This window comes from Rhinoraja longicauda, chromosome 3, assembly GCF_053455715.1.
Source record: "Rhinoraja longicauda isolate Sanriku21f chromosome 3, sRhiLon1.1, whole genome shotgun sequence".
NCBI lineage: Eukaryota > Metazoa > Chordata > Chondrichthyes > Rajiformes > Arhynchobatidae > Rhinoraja > Rhinoraja longicauda.
This window is the reverse complement of record NC_135955.1, coordinates 50848655-50866259: the sequence shown is the minus strand read 5'-3', so window position 1 is coordinate 50866259 and position 17605 is coordinate 50848655. Positions and strand designations below refer to the sequence as shown.

The 17605-nt window shown below is 40.3% G+C and overlaps 1 protein-coding gene across 2 annotated transcripts in view; it reads right to left on the bottom strand.

Annotated features, from left to right (window-relative positions):
* The window catches only part of ror2 (receptor tyrosine kinase-like orphan receptor 2), a 209792-nt gene extending 193082 nt beyond the window's left edge, over nucleotides 1-16710 (bottom strand). For both annotated transcript variants that reach the window (XM_078396964.1, XM_078396963.1), the window contains exon 1: nucleotides 16271-16710. In XM_078396964.1, the coding sequence (XP_078253090.1) occupies nucleotides 16271-16364 (94 nt within the window). In that variant the 5' untranslated portion in view covers nucleotides 16365-16710. The remainder of the gene's footprint in view (nucleotides 1-16270) is intronic.
* Nucleotides 16711-17605: the final 895 nt, after the last annotated feature.

Genomic DNA, 17605 nt, shown 5'->3' with positions numbered 1-17605 from the left:
ATGCTGAAGTAACTCAGCAGGACAGGCAGCATCTTTGGAAAGAAGGAATGGGTGACATTTCAGGATGGAAGCAAGAGATATAGACAGAGATGTAGAGCGATATAGAACAAATGAATGAAAGACATGCAAAAAAGTTACGACAATAGGTGAAATAGGCCATTGTTAGCTGTTTAGTAGGTGAGAACGAGAACGTGTTTCCTTTATCATCTTTACTTTTTAGCACGAGATTCTCGTTCTCACTTAGCAAACAGCTCACAAGGCCTGTTTCCTTTATCATCGTAACTTTTTTTGCATATCTTTCATTCATTTGTGCTATATCTCTCCACTTCACTGACTAAATCTCTTGTTTCCCTTTCCCCTGACAAGTCTGAAGAAGGGCCTGGACCTGAAACACACCCATTCCTTCTTTCCAGAGATGCTGCCTGTCCCACTGAATTGTTCCAGCATTTTGTGTCTATCTTTGGTTTAAACCAGCATCTGCAGCTCCTCATATAAGAGTTGAAACAAGAACATATTATCAAAACCATGGCAATGAAATAATTCTCCATTTGAAAATATCTTGCATTAATAGTGTCTTTCACAATCCAAGTGTGCCCAGTATCTTTCCTAAACCAATATTTTTCAAAACAAATTAGGGTCTTTAGAAAACTATCACTGTTGTATGGAAACAGAAATCTGATAAATGGGCAGGCAATTTGCTATTAATTTAATCCTGGCAGAAACATTGGCCAAGAGAACTTAAGCCAATTTTGGCAAAACTGGACACAATTGTACGGAACATCTGCTAAATTTAGAGAGATTCAGGTTTAGATCAGCCTGGTTTGAGTCAGACCATGTTGGCTCTGGACTGATCGATGTCAACTGGTGGTGCTTGTGTTGGCTGAACACTTGATCAGCAAGCATTAGGGGCTTGATCCAGGATGTGAGGGTTATTTGCCAGCATTAGTTTTGGGTATGACTTGGTGTCAGTCGCTGGCTGTGATATTTGGCAAGTCAGTGGCCAGGGAACGCCATCTGGGAAACCTCTTACCCGATCCCAGGCATCATTTCAGGTCAGTCTCCAAGGCAGGCACAGGTCTTCACTCAGAATGGGAATACCTTTCTCAGGTGTGAATCTCATCTGACTCAATGCAATTTCTTGCAAACCCTTCAGGGTCAGGTCAAGCAAAGAAAACGTACACAGCAGCAGATCAGATTTTGAATGGACACGGTCAGGTTAAGTTTTAGATTTTAAATGCATGGAGACCTCCAAGGAGAACATCCCTATTCTTCCTTAAATATTGGCCTAGGATCTTTTGTATTCAATGAAGATGGGAGCCCCTGACTTATTTGAAACCAGCAACTTTTCATGGAAATCCTACACAATCAAGTGTCAGTAAATTTAAGAATTCTAGACAAAAGCAAAGTGCTGAAATCCACAGCCTTCTGACTCAGAGACAGAACACTATCAACAGACTATGAGAGTGAGGAGAGAAAGTATCTCGAGAAGAGATTGGGCGGCACGGTAGTGCAGCGGTAGAGTTGCTGCTTTACAGCGAATGCAGCGCCGGAGACTCAGGTTCGATCCTGACTACGGGTGCTGCACTGTAAGGAGTTTGTACGTCCTCCCCGTGACCTGCGTGGGTTTTCTCCGAGATCTTCGGTTTCCTCCCACACTCCAAAGACGTACAGGTATGTAGGTTAATTGACTGGGTAAATGTAAAAAACTGTCCCTAGTGGGTGTAGGATAGTGTTAATGTGCGGGGATCGCTGGGCGGCGCGGACTGGGTGGGCCGAAAAGACCTGTTTCCGCGCATATATATGATATATGATATAAGAAGCAAGCATTGATTGTAGGGATTTCCATGATCTGGATGAAATTGTCATCAGCAAAAAATAAAAATAAAAGGAAGCTAATCTAAAATACATGCAGTTTAACAAACTAAAGCACAGAACTGGAAGCTCAAGGAAATGCAGAGGTTGGTTTACAAAAGAAGGCAGTGCTGGAGACTCAGCGAGCCAGACAATATCTCTGGAGAATATGGATGGGTGGCATTTCGACACGATAAGACACAAGGTGATAGAACAACTCAGCAGGTCAGGCAGCATCTCTGAAGAAAAAGGATGGGTAATGTTTCAGTTTGGAACCCGTCTTTAGACTGAAAGTTGGGGGGGGGGGGGGGGGGGGGGGCGTGGAAGGGAGATAAACTGGACGCAGGCAAAGGCCAGAACAAATTAGAGCCGGTAATAGACGATCAAGGATAGGTGGATCTGTAATGGCCTATTAGAGAAATTAACGTTCATACCGCTGGGTTGTAAGCTGCACAAGTGAAATATGAGGTGCTGATCCTCCAATTTGCATGTGGCCTCAGTGGAGGAGGTCGAGGACAGAAAGGTCAGTATGGGAATGGGGAGATAAAATATTTGGCAACCGGGAGATTGCGTAGGCCAAGGCAGACTGAGCATAGGTGTTCAACAAAACAATCGCCAGTCTGCGCTTGGTCCCATCGATATACAGGAGCCCACATCAGTGGAATTGGAGGAACAGCACCTCATATTTCACATGGGCAGCTTAGATCCCAGCGGTATGAACATTGATTTCTCTCATTTCAAGTAACCCCTGCATTCTTTCTCTGCCCACTCCCTCGTCATCCTACTAGTTCCACTGTTCATAACCCTGTAACCCTTCGTTATCACCTCTTCCCCAGCTAATGGGCTATTATGGCTCCACCCTTCCTCAGTCACCTATTGCTGGTTCCAATTTGTTCTGGCTTTTTCCTTCCTCCAGTTTCCCCCCACCTCTACTTTCAGTCTGAAGAAGTGTTCCAAACCGAAACTTCACTCATCCTTTATCTCCAGAGATGCTTCCTGACTCGTTGAGTTACTCCAGCACTATGCATTTATCTTTGGTAAAAACCAGCATGGGCCGTTCCTTCCTGCACATTTTTGGTCATGACCCTTCTTCAGACGGATTGTGGCTGGGGAGGGGGCTAGTAGAGAAAACTGGGAGAGGTGGGGGTAGGATAAAGCCTGGCAAGTGCTGGATGAATACAGGGAAGGGGTGGGGTTTGACAGGTAGATGGTTGGACACAGATGAAGAGACAAAAAGTGTGAGACAAGGACAGAAATGATGAGAATTGAGAAGCCAGGCAAAGAGGGGGAGGAGAGAGAGGCAGTTGCTAGCAGGTTAATTAACTGAACATGGAGAATTCAATGTTCATACAATGTTTCGTTTGTAAACTACCCAATTGGAATACGAGGTGTTGCTCCGCTAGTTTGCATGTTGCCTCATTTGGGAGAGAGAAAGAAGAAAGTTACAACGTACTTCGATATTATTTAAATGCCTATTATAAAACTGGATTGGTGAAGGTGCGTGAGAGAGAACATATGTGGGAATCAAATATTAATTTCCTTTCAAGGGAAGCGGTCGACAAGATTTCTATGCTAAGCTTGGCTCAGGGCGCAATGTGACTGGTTTTAAATTGTTACAAGTAGAGGATACCAATATTAGATTACATATGAATGTTGGTATTTCAGTACTGTACACAATTTGAGTATAAATCTTAGATTAGGCAAGTAACTGACTTGCTGCTGCTCTGCAATTTGTAACCTGAGATGTCAAAGAACTGAGAATGTCTTGAGGGCATCGTTAGAAGAAGGAGACCTGAAGAACGGATTTATATGATCATCACGATTTGCTTGGTAATGTTTAACTGTTAGGAAAAATTGCAGGAAATCTGTTGAAATATTTACTCTTTTGAGTTGTGTGTATATTTATCGTCATCAATCCCATGCTGAATTAATGAAACGTACGTAAATTATATGACAGAGTTCATCTGGGATGTTTTTATTAATATGCTGTTAGATTGACCATTATGTGGAAAATAAAGACTTGGTACCTACAAGCAATTATCCAACAGTGTAATTGGTTTTGTTTCTCTATCGTTTACTGGATTTTTGATAAAAACAATAAGGAGGGGAAAACACATTGCTGAGTTATAAACCTTTATGTACATTACTTCACAAAGTATTCTCACTTTTTGTGGTTGTCTGTCTTCATCTGGCATCTAACTGCTCTGTTAGAATTTCATTGGATCAAACTGAGTAGGGAATATCATTATCCATTATGACTGAACTGGATGGTGTTCTGAAGGACCTGAATGGCAAAGCTTTCAGTGGCTGGTGCCTGGACCAATACTTAGGATAATTTACTCAACCAAATCTTCACTAATGTGCCTTAAAAAAGGTTTACTGTCCATGAACGCAACGGTGGAGCCACCAGCACATTTCTTGTAGATCTCCCCTCATTGAAGCAGACCGCATGATTAGAGGGATAAATCAGGAACAGTTATAACTCCGAAATGGAGGAACTTTGGACTGTATTGCTGCAGAATTGTATATCACAATTTCACTAACCCTAAAGCCTTTAGACTGATGTGATTCAATGACAAATCAGAAGAAATCAAGGAATCAAGGGATGTGGGGAGAAGGCAGGCTGATTGTGGATTATCAGCCATGATCACAATGAACGGTCGTGCTGGCTCGAAGGGTCAAATGGCCTCCTCCTGCGCCTATTTTTCTATATACGTGAACAACAGGGAAAATGAAAAGAAACCAATGTCTATGTAGAAATATAATCAAAGATAGTTACATTTTTCTCCTGTCAAAAGGACTGCTTTTTAAATAAAAAAGTAATGGAGTTAGTTGAGGCATCAACAGGCTATTGTCAATGCCCTCAGGTGAGAACCGAATTCTATCTTGGGATGTAGAATAACACACGTTTTTGAGTAAAGGCAGTTCATTCCAGCCTAAAGAAGGAGGAGATCTCATGGGGCACAAAACTAAACAAGCGACTCTCTCAGGAAGACAATGGACCTGGACTGGAGTCCTCCTGTTTCCACATGAGAAAGTCAATTTTGAGCAATACAACTTTTCCTCAATTCTGTTCCAACTATATCCATCAACTGTTAACTTCAGAAAAGCACATCCTATCAACAGGCCATCTTTTAATGTTCTGGACACACATTCAAATGCTACTGAAGTTAAAGTGCAGTGCTGTGGACATAGACTCAGTGGATGAGCATTTAAATTTCATAAAATTAATATCCTAGGCACTAGAAATTTCTTCAGGAACCGCCCTGAATGGCGATCTTAGTCCTTCAAAGAAAATGGTCGGAACCCACGAAAAAAAGCTTCCTTTTACATAGTTCCAACTAATTAGGAAAACTTGCTCAGGATTCCACTTGCAACTTTGGAAATTTCCAGCATTCCTTCCAAATACCTTTGGCAATTTCAGATAATTATTCTACATTTGTTGCACTATCACTGGCTTACTTTAGGCACATTATCACTGCTTTGGGCAATTTAATCTCTTGCATTTGATCCTATTACTCAACTTCCTTATGTTCTCGCTCCCCCAACTTCTCTCCAAATTAAAAGCTGTTTATCTCCAACTACTCCTAACTCCGATTAAAGGTTATTGACCTAGAATGTTAAATTTTATTTTTCTCCTCCACACCCTTTATTAAAACTTAAATATTTCCATTACATTTTTTTCTTTCAAACAAAAAAAGGATGATGCTAACACGAGGTGTTTAAAATTTTTTTTAATCCCCATTCTCCAGCAGTGACTGCTTAACATGCTAACAGGGCAAAGCGTGACTAAAACCGAATGAAAATGGAGATGGCAATCCAAGCTCAATCTGCAGTGGTTCATAACATAACCAGCCTCTAATGAGTTGTTAAAACCAGGGTAATTAAGTTGCAAAAGAAATTCAGTGCATCAGTGGTCTTGGAAAAGATAATGCCTAGAAAATGGATTTCTCTTATATTTTATGCATGAAATGGGATCTCCATACAGTGGTGACATCCAACAAAAAAAAATGCGAGTTGTGCTTTAAGAAATTATGAAGTCTGGAAACTTAACCTACGTGCTTCACAGTCACTGCTGCTTGTTTCTGCTACTTGCATTCAACTGAAGCAATGCTGTTAAAGTGATCAGGCCACAATGTCAGGCTCCTGCGGAAATGAGGTCAAACAAGGTTGGGGCAGTGAGATAAAATGGCATGGAAGGAGGGGTAGTTATGGCCCATGGGTCAGATACCCAAGCCAAGCTCAGAGCAGCTGATTGTGCCCCTTGGCCAGAGGTAGACCAGAACCTCTGGGTCAGCAATAGCATCAGATCACAGGTCGGGTGATATGTGAACTACAGTTAACATTTCACAGGAACCTCAAATCTGTAATGATGCCTGTCACAGAATATTACAGAGGGTGATTGCCTATGTACAATTTATACCCCATTGGACTTGAATCTCCTTAGTGTATTCCTTGATAAACAGAGAACACTACAGCACAGGAACACAATGTTATGTGCTGAACACGATGCCAAGTTAAATTGACCTCATCTACCTTTACATGATCCATATCCCTCTATTCCCAACACTTCCATACACCTATCTTAAATACCATATAGTATTTTGTCCCACTCATCTCCATTAAACTTTGCCCCTCTCACCTTATAGCTATGTGCTCTAACGATGGACATTTCCACCCTGGGAAAATGGTTCTAATTATTTACCCAATCTATAACTCATTATTTTACATACTTCTATCAGGTCTCCTCCCCTCAACCTCCAACATTCCAAAGAAGACAAGCTAAGTCTATCCAACCTCTCCCTGTAGCTGAAACCCTCTAACCCAGGCAGCCGTTTGGTAAACCTCCTCTGCACCCTTAAACTGGGAAGTACACTTATTACAGTAACAGCTTTAAGTTGCTTAATCACGATCAAATTTCTATCAGTAATTTATCACATCATATATGCAAAATCCAACAGAAATGATATTAGCATTAGTGAATCACAACAGAACGTGCTTGGTCCAATTACACAATGGGTGGGATCTCGACAGGAAAAGGGCATGCATACTTCAAAAGAGAAGCAACGTATCACATCATATGCTTCTTATGTTTAAATAGAATAAAAGGAGTAAATGTTTTCCCTCCACCAATTTCGAGGCTCCAGCTTAACCCTAAAATTCACATTTGTTCTCGGGCATGAGATATGAAGGAGATAGGTGGCAGTTTAAAATTGTTGAATACAGAGCCGCCCGCATCACAGGAGTTTCCAGCTTCTGGTCTGGTCCATATCTTTGGGTTCACAAAACACGTCTTACTGCAAACTGCATTTTAAACTTCCTCCTCGGTGCTCAACATCAACAAATCCCCATACATTCTTTCTCTAACATAAACTGCCACTCAAGTTAAATCTCAGAATTATAAAAATCATGAGAAAATCTCCTTTTTGAATTTACCTTGCATTCTCTCAGATTCACGTTTCACCATCTTTAATGCATTTTGTCCCTGAACATCCGTAAGAACACACAGGTTTACTATTTGACTAATTTTAGTGTGAAAACCGGTTTCAAGTACATGCAGCACTTACATTCAAATCCAAATAATGCTTATGCCACAATGTCACACTAGCAACCATGGGTCTTCAATTATGCAGCCTTTTACCGTCAAAACTACAGGGATTTATAATTGCAATAGCTAGGGGCAGGAACAGAGCCATGATGAGTACATTTAGGTTGTCAATGAAATGGGTTTTGAGTAGAACACTAGTATTTTGCTGATGATTGAAAGAAGATGTGGTTGTAAGTGGCTCCACTAAATGTGACCTGCTTTGTGAACAAGACACAATGGGAAGATCCCAGTGTTATAGTGTGCCGGGGGAAAACTTCTCATCTAGTCCTGGAGGTTTTCTGCCCTAGAATAGGATATTGTCAAGCTTTATAAACTACCCATCTTCAGCTGTTTAACCATCCCATAAACTGAACAAGTTAAAAAATGAAGGTAGACACAAAATGCTGGAGTAACTCAGCGGGTCAGGCAGCATCTCGGGAGAGAAGGAATGGGTGATGTTTCGGGTCAAGGCCCTTCTTCAGACTGATCAGTCTGAAGAAGGGTCTGAACCCAAAACATCACCCATTCCTTCTCTCCCGAGATGCTGCATGACCCGCTGAGTTACTCCAGCATTTTGTGTCTATCTTTGATTTAAACCAGCATCTGCAGTTTTTTTTCATAAGTTAAAAAAATGAGTCTGGTGGTGAGCAACTCAGGAAGAGCCAAAGGAGGATCATCCACTGTTCACCTTTGGTTGAAGATGGTTGCAAACACTTCAGCTCTGCCAGTCACTGCAAAGTATTGTACCTGCCATGTTCCACAATTTTCTTGCAAGTTTCATAATTGTAACGCGTTATTTGTGGCTGGATGTGACAGGATAAAACAGTCTTTTACCAAGGGTAGGGGAATTAAAAAAAACAGATGACATAGCTTTGAGATGAGAGGGGAAAAAATTAATAGGAACTAGAGGGGCAACCTTTCCACTCAAGAGGGTGGTGGTATACAGAATAAGCTGCCAGAGGAAGTAGCTGATGCAGGTACAATAACAACATTTAAGAGACACTTGAGAGTACATGGATAGGAAATAGGAGTGATATGGGCCACATGCGCACACATGGGGCTAGCTTAGACGGTACATCTTGGTTGGCATGGAAGGATTGGGCCAAAGTGCCCATTCCATGCTGCATGACTCTATGATTACAGATTCCCAGGATGATCATTCGGTCACGGGATCACTGAATTCCCACACTTTCCCACATGCATATAGTCCTACACCATAATTTCACATGTTTGAATCCTCATTTTTAGGTTGTCTGGTGCTCTTCTACTACATTTAGCAACAATGAAAAATAGAAAATAGGTGCAGAAGGAGGCCATTTGGCATTTCGAGCCAGCACCGCCATTCATTGTGATCATCCACAATCAGTAATCCATGCCTGCCTTCTCCCCATATACCTTGATTTCTTCCGATTCGTCATTGAATCACATCAGTCTAAAGGCTTTAGGGTTAGGGAAATTGTGATATACAATTCTGCAGCAATAGAGTCCAAAGTTCCACAATTTCAGAGTTATAACTGTTCCCGATTTATCCCTCTAATCATGCGGTCTGCTTCAATGAGGGGATATCTACAAGAAATGTGCTGGTGGCTCCACCATTGCTTTCATGGACAGTAAACCTTTTTAAGGCACATTAGTGAAGATTTGGTTGAGTAAATTATCCTGTATTGGACCAGGCACCAGCCACTGAAAGCTTTGCCAATCCGGTCCTTCAGAACACCATCCAGTTCAGTCATAATAGATAATGATATTCCCTACTCAAATTGATTCCATCGCCCTGATCCAATGAAATTCTAACAAAATAGTTAGATGCCTGATGAAGACAGACAACCACAAAAAGTGAGAATACTTTGTGAAGTAATGTACATAAAGGTTTATGTCAGCAATGTGTTTTCCCCTCCTTATTTTATCAAAAATCCAGTAAACGATAGAGAAACAAAACCAATTACACTGTTGGATAATTGCTTGTAGGTACCAAGTCTTTATTTTCCACATAATGGTCAGTCTAGCAGCATATTAATAAAAACATCCCTGATGAACCCTGCCATATAATTTACATACATTTCTTTAATTCAGCATGGGATTGATGATGATAAATATACACACAACTCAAAAGAGTAAATATTTCAGATTTCCCACAATTTTTCCTAATAATTAAACAGTACCAAGCAAATTGTGATGATCATATAAATCCGCCCTTCAGGTCTCTTTCTTCTAAGGACACCCTGAAGACATTCTCAGTTCTTTGACATCTCAGATTACAAATTGCAGAGCAGCAGCAAGTCAGTTACTTGCCTAATCTAAGATTTATACTCAAATTGTGTACAGTACTGAAATACCAACATCCATATGTAATCTAACATTGGTAGCCTCAACTTGTAACAATTTAAAACCAGTCACATTGCACCCTGACCCCAGCGTAGCATAGAAATCTTGCCAACCGCTTTCCCCGAAAGAAAATTAATATTTGACTCCCACATATGTTCCCTCTCACGCACTTTCATCAATCCAATTTTATAATAGGTATTTAAATAAGAGTGGATTCATGGAAAATTCAAGTTTTATGTTTAAAAAATGCATTACTGAGATACTCAGCATCATCCCACCACATAACTGCAATAATATATCATCCAACAGTGGTCATTTCAAGAAAAAAGTTATTTTGAATACACAAAGTGCTTTATTAGCAAATGACATTATATATAAAAGTGAAAGCTCTGCTTCTTTCACCTTTACTGCTTTGCCAACATATCACATTTATCCTTAAGTACCATTTTAAATTGATTTTAGTTTAATCAAGTGCTCTAAAAAGCTAAATAATTTATCACAGTTCCACATCATGGCAATTGAAAATCATATATCATAGCAAATAGCATGTTAATTCAGAGATTATAAATTATTCGCCAAATGGTTAGATTTTGGAAAACCACATTTCATTTTCGACAATTATTTCCATTTAAATATTTGGCAATAAAATAAAAAAATATTTAAAAGTTCGTTAAATGTTCCAAGAAAATTAACATGAACAATTTGAATAATTCAGATTTGGACAAGTTATTCACAGGATGTGATTATTACCGACAATTTAGTGACCAGCCTAAACTGCCCCAAACTGAGTTACTTGTCAAACCTCAGGGACCAATTAAGAATCAACCACATTGTTGTGGGTCTGGAATCAGATACAATCCAGCCTGCACAATAACAGCAGGTTTCCTTCCATGCTAGAGATTAGGAAATAGTTGGGCTTTAATGACAATCCATAACTCTTCTTTTTACAAATGTCCAATTTTGAATTTTCATTATGCCATTGACTCTTTGGGGGTGATAACTTAAAACTGTTTTTTATTAGAACCCATAGTGTTCAATTCTCAAACATGGGAATGCACTGTAATAAACAAAATAGATTTCAACCAGCACTTTTGCTTTGCAAACTTCACTTAACTATTCGCTCCAGGACATCCCCTTCATCAAGTAAAAAAAACTGCATACCATGGTCATCATTAATGAACCTACATTTTTTAAATCCCTGATTTAATTACTTTAAATTCTTCAGCTGTAATTGTGGGAATCCAACTGATGTCACCAGATCAGAAGTCCAGGCCTCTGACCAATAAGTCTAGCAATCTGACCACTATGCTCCCAAAAAGGCTTGCAAACAAAAACTCATGAAACCACTTGCACTGGTGCTCGACCCCCCCCCCCCCCCCCCTCCCCCCATAACCATTTGTCATCTCTACAAACCATTTTTTTAATACACATATTGCTGCTCAGAGCTGAAAGGCAGGCAACTAAGGATCCATTTTTCAATCACTACGCATGTCATCAGCTTCTGCTCAGTACAGTTTCAAGTGCCTGATTGCATAGATATGCCAAACTAACACAGCCATGTAGGCGGTGTATCATATTATGCAAACAGTAATTCTTCTATTACGCAGTAATATCTGTGCCTTACCAGAGTGTGTTTTGGTTAAAGTAACCACATCAATCAGTTCTGCACAGCAGAGTGGCTGCTTCAATCTCGAAAGTTTGGTATAATATAACCCTCAACACTTGTGCTGCCTTTAACTTCTCATAAGTTGGAGTGGAAAAGGGATATCAACGCACAAATTTTCTAATGAACCACAATTATAGCATATAATCCCACTTTATTCAGTATAAAGTTATCAGTTTCCCCCCCAACAAGTCAATACAATTAAATAAGATGATTTCAAAAATTATGCACAAGGCTTTTTTCTATGAATAGGTAAGTGGTTACGAGCTTAAAGGATTTGAACTTTTGAAAAGTGTCACATGTCTATGCCACCTAACAATGTAATGTTTAGCGTATTCACGCAAAGGCTGCAATTATTTTTAAAATGTTTAACTCGATAAGCTTTTATGCTTGACACAATGCAAATCAACATCACATTACAGCTTGCATGCATTTTGATCTCTTGTTGAAAAGACCAAGAGTATTTTAATAAAATGCCTTGAACATCAACATTCATAATTTAGATATCACAAGCTGAACCTGAAAAAGGCAATTTGAACATAATAGCCACATGTCAATGACAATATATTACAGCTTTATTGCCAGAGGAAATTTATTACTTTTACAGTGTCCCAATTTTAATTCATCTAGAGCACAATATCCTTTCTACAAGATTTGATAACTTGTACAAGAAACAGAAATAGATAAAGAAACAGATTGGTCATTAACTACTACATTTTATCAAAATTAATAGTTTTACATAACATGCTTGTCTTCAATGAAAGCATACATTTAAAACCATTTTGAAGTTTTAAAACCACCTATATTTCATTTCAGACATTCCTTTTAGCACAACTGAAAGATTTAAATACAGCCAGATGGGATCCATTAAATTAATAAAACTCTTTGTAGCCAAGTAATTCTTCATGGCCCTACAAAAAAAAGGACAAAAATGTCATCACTGGAGTTTATTTGAAAATGATGTTTTCATTTAACTGAATCTGGGTTTAAAAGAAATTACATTAAATCTTACGACTTGAAACCATATATGTCCACAGGACATGTATTGTTTTAATTAAACTTAAAACATCTGACACAAAATTGTAATTTTTGAGAACCTTGTCTTTATATTATCCATATTTAAATTATGTAAAGCTAACTTGTACAGTCTCAGGCTTTAATTGTTGAGTAGCATTATGTATGTCTTCAAGTAGATGGATTTCAACATTCATGAACAGTCAAGCACACATTTAATTCCCATTTTCAACTGCTGAGAAGATAGGTTTCTGTGCACGATGCAATTAAATCTATGATCTCCTGTATTCCATCTTTATCTTATCATTGTCAATGCAATCTTACCCAGTATAAACATGTTAGACATGCAGGAAACTAATAATAAAACTAGAAATCATTGCTGTCCCAGGAACTCATAGCTTTCATGTGCTGGGTTATCCTATCTTGTGAGAAATTATATGTTTACAGTAAAAAGTAAAAAATAGTCCAGCAAACAATCTTTGCACAGAATCCAACATATTTTCCTCAATATTCAGGTCACATCTCGACATACAAACCTGTATTACCACTGAATGTGTTGACAATGAGTTAAGTGTTCACTTCACAAGCAACAACTGAGTTAAACAAATACTTACCATCTACTCCATATTGTCTGTCATATACCTATATTGTTTGATGAAGGGTCTGGACCCGAAACATCACCTATTCCTTTTCTCCAGAGATGCTACCTGGTCCGCTGATTTACTGCAGCATTTTGTGTCGACCTTCGGTGTAAACCACCATCTGCAGTTCCTTCCTACACACTCCATATTAATGGGTTAAAAATAGGAACCAGACCTCCAATAATTCCTCTGGTTGAGAACCAACTAATCACCTTTTTCAGATTCCACTATTCTGTAAGGTCTTACTTATATTAACTGACCTACCATTATTGCATCAGAAAGCATCAAGGTGCAGCCATATATCTGCACATCAAGACAACCTTAAACCCAGCAGCATGTGACGCCATAGATGTGGTTCAAAATATGACTGGCAAATCTTTTTGCAGCAGAATGGAACACTTGGCACAATCCAGGAGACGTAAACTTTTTTTGCTGAGCACCTGGTTTCTATTCAGCAAGTCTGAGGAAGTATTGAAAAGTTTGTTTAATTTTCACTATTTATCAATGCTGTAGGTAGAACCAACATCATGTAGTGGCACTAATAGTTTCCCTTACACTGTCAATAGGATTCTTCCTTGTAATCTCTGTTTACTTCCATTGACGGACTAAAGCTCGATTATCTTTGATCATTTGCACAACTAATATGAGAATGGTTGCAAAGACTTTGATTGCAGCGATTCCAGACTTTAGAGATACAGCACGAAAACAGGCCCTTCAGCCCAACGAGTCCACACCGACCAGCGATCACCCCATACGCTAGCACTATCCAGCACACTAGGGACAATTTACAATTTTACCGAAGCAAATTAACCTAGAAACCTGTGTGTCTTTGGAGTGTTGGGGGGGGGGGGAGAACCAGAGCATCCTGTGAAAACCCCTCAGTCACAGGGAGAACGTACAAACAGTACCCGTAGTTCGGATCACAACCGGACCTCTGGCCCTGGAAGGCAGCAACTCCATCGCTGCACTCCTGTGTCACCCCAATGACTAATTAGCTGAACCCACTAGAAGTTTGGTTTCCAAGGATATGTTGGACGAGTTGAAACTTTACAATAAAGGAGGCTAGACTTCATTCAATGGGAGGCAATTTTCAACTTCCTCACCTAGACAGTGATCTGCCCATGAGATGACTTCCCGACTGTGAAGTTCAACAGAAAGAATGAAAAGTTGAGCACACACAGCCATGGGTGCACCTTGCCCCACCAAATGAGCACCCGGGGCAAGAGGTGAAAATGGATGACGGTGAAAGTTATTTCCTTTCCATCCATTACCAGAGAGCTACCACCATGCTGGCCTGAAGCAGTGGTGGGAGGAGGGGTGTGGAAGAAAATGTTGATTACAATATTTTCTGATGCTTAAAGAAAAGAGAAAAGTATCATGAATTTAAAAATAACATGTAAACAGAAACATGTAAAATTATTCCTGTTTAAGACTTAAAATATTAACCAAGGCTTCACTTCACCACAAGAATGAATGCAATCAACTTTAGGATGACAAAGGACACTCCTGTAAGTAGGAGGTTTGATCTTGAGGCATAACATGATAGAATTAATCTCATGAAACTGTATTGCATCATATCAATTCCACAAAAAGAACCAGCTGATTAAGAAAACATTGTCATTAGAAAATTGATGCATCCTAACTAGCCTTGCATGACCCATTCATTCATGACACGATGAAGCAGAAATGCAGAATAAGCACCCAAAAACTTACATCCATAAATTCTGAATCACGTATTATCTCCATCCATGTTATTTGAACTGTGAGCATTCCAACATTGTAACAATAACAAAGAGTGACGCATCAAGCAAGTGGGCCATTCTTATAGATGGCACAAAGTGCTGGAGTTTTTTTTGGATAACCAACATCTACAGCCCCTTGTGTCTACATTCTTATAGGTGGTTCAGAAAAAGCACTTGAGGTTACACAAAAAAAATCAGTATCTGATCTCTTTTCAGACTGCTTTTCTTCCTAGCAACAGGATACACACAGCCAGTCTTAGCACGCATTATCGCCGTGCCTTCAAAAGCGGGCTGTAAAAAGCCAATTGAAAATAAACTCCATCTAAACTGCATTATCTTCGCAGCGTTTGATTCCCTTCCCCCCTCAGTGGTACCAAATGGCAGAACCTAGGAAATTTGCCTTTGAACACCAGGAAACGTAAGCTTCTGTCACCTCCCATTGAGAAGAAAATGGATTAGAGGGACCGACAAAGAATTTGCCAGGAAGACACCGCTCTCAATATGCAACTGATTAACACGCGCAACCTAATCTGCAACATCATGGCTCTCTCTTACAGCGAGTACCGGGTAGAAATACTGCTGCATAATTGAACTTTTGTAGCTTTCAGGCAACAAAAACACATGTATCTAATTAAATTAGCTCCTTGCCATTCTATGTCTCCAATACAGATTAAACTCAAATTCTTCCGATTAGGAAAGGTTGTTGCCCAGCTCGTCTCATAGAAATCAGACCCCGATATCGTGGCACACAACAGCGATGCTCCTAAACATCAAGGAAAAGTTCATCTCAACACACTTTTCTTAACCCCCGACTCCAAAGCAATTAATTGCATTTCAGCGGCTGCATAGTCAAATAAAATACAGGAAACCGCTTGGCCAAAATTAGCCTCGAATGAATGCAATCACTTTATCCCTTGGGTGCTAAAAAAAAAAATTACAACCCCATTTTTAAAAAGAAACAAAATATGCATCAGCAGCCTGTTGCAATGGAAGACTTGCACATACCGAACGGAAATCTGGAGAAACTATAACTCACAAACAGAGGTCAAATGTTAATCACTGAGTTTAGCGACCTCTAAAAACAATCGTGTTACTTGTTAACGTGAAGCGCGATGTTTCCCCGATTCCAAACGTGCATTCGGCAAAGCAGACAGGAAATTAGAAGAGTTTATTCGAGTTTACCTTATCCCAGCATTGTTTGCTGGGAACACATAAACGAAGAGGGAAAGACACATACTTTCTCGCCGCAAACATTTTACGAATTCAGCCTGAAGACCACTTAGTTCTTTTGTTTTAAGTGATTATAAAGAGGCTTAAACTTTACTGTGGACTGAACACCTCAAAGTTCCGTTCGACTAGTTGGAATATACGGCTTGCAGTTTCAGATTGAACAATCCACTTTTTTTTTCTCCTCGAATTAAATTAAATTCGCCTTTAAAATTCTTACCTGTGGAAATCTCTCCGAAAAGTGGGCAGCACATGAACAGAAGCAGCACCAAGTGTTTCCCAGGAAGCTTCCACTTTATGCTGGTTTTGTACATCACTCGTTAGTTACACGCAGACCAGAGCAACTATAAAATAAGCGACCCGGTCGTGTTCATCCACAGCGCCCGAGCGGTGTCCCCCTCCTCCCCAGGGAGACACGACCACGAGAACGGGCGACCCCACTCTGCACCGGGCTACAGAGCTACAGGGCTACAGAGCTACAGAGCCACAGGGCTACAGAGCCGCTCGCCTCTCCTGCGCACTCCCTCCCAACCGAGCATCCACAGCTCAAAGTTGGCCCCGAGATGATCGAATACGAGGAGGGTTTTGCAACATCTCCTGCAGCCGAGAGAGCGCAAGGTTTTGCAGCCCAGCGACAGTCTCCCCTTCACACTCGAGCTCTGTCTGTGTACGTGTGCGCGCGACCCCGGGCTGTGCGCGGGCACGACAGAGAGCGTGGGCACGACAGAGACCCCGGAGCGCGCGCCTGCTAGGTCCAGGTCCAGGTCCAGGCAGACGGGACTCGCCCGCCCCCTCGACTAAAGTTAACAGCGCGTCCTGCAGGTGGGAAAATGCAGCTCCACACAGCCGGGGATAGGGGATTCTCCGACAATGCACAGCAACAAGTGAAGAAGCTGCAGAGGGAGAAAAACAACAATAGAGGGTGGGCTGGCTCTTCAAAACAGTAAACCGCCTCATTCAGTTGTGATGCGCACCCTGTTCTCCGCTTTAATTGCAAACACTGATCAAACACAATGCATTTATATTAACATTGGAGCACTTTTTAAACTTTCCCGAGCCATTACTTTGAAAATTTGGGCTCTCAGTTTTAATTTTGGGAAGATACAATTGAAAAAAATCAAGAAACAAAGAACTGCAGATGCTGGTTAATACTCAAACGGACACAGAGTGCTGGAGCAACTGTGGGTCAGGCAGCATCACTGGAGAAAAGGAATAGGTGCCGTTTCGAGTCGAGACCCTTTTTCAGACAAATGAAGTCAGGTTAAATCTCTATTGGTCCTTTATTGGATCACAGTTCTGGTTTAATTATTATATAGCTCTCGGAGCATACAGAAAATAGTAAATAGATCAGCAAGGATTATGAAAGAACTGAGGTTATAGCTATCAAGAAAGGACTAAAGGCTGTCTGACAAATGAAGGCTGGTGGAAATTTAACAGACCTCACAAGTGGAGCAAAGCACAATAAGTAATCAATATAAAATGCAAACAAAAACTGCTGGAAGCATTTGTGGAAAGAGATACAATGTTAACTTTTCAGGTAAATGATCTTTCATTA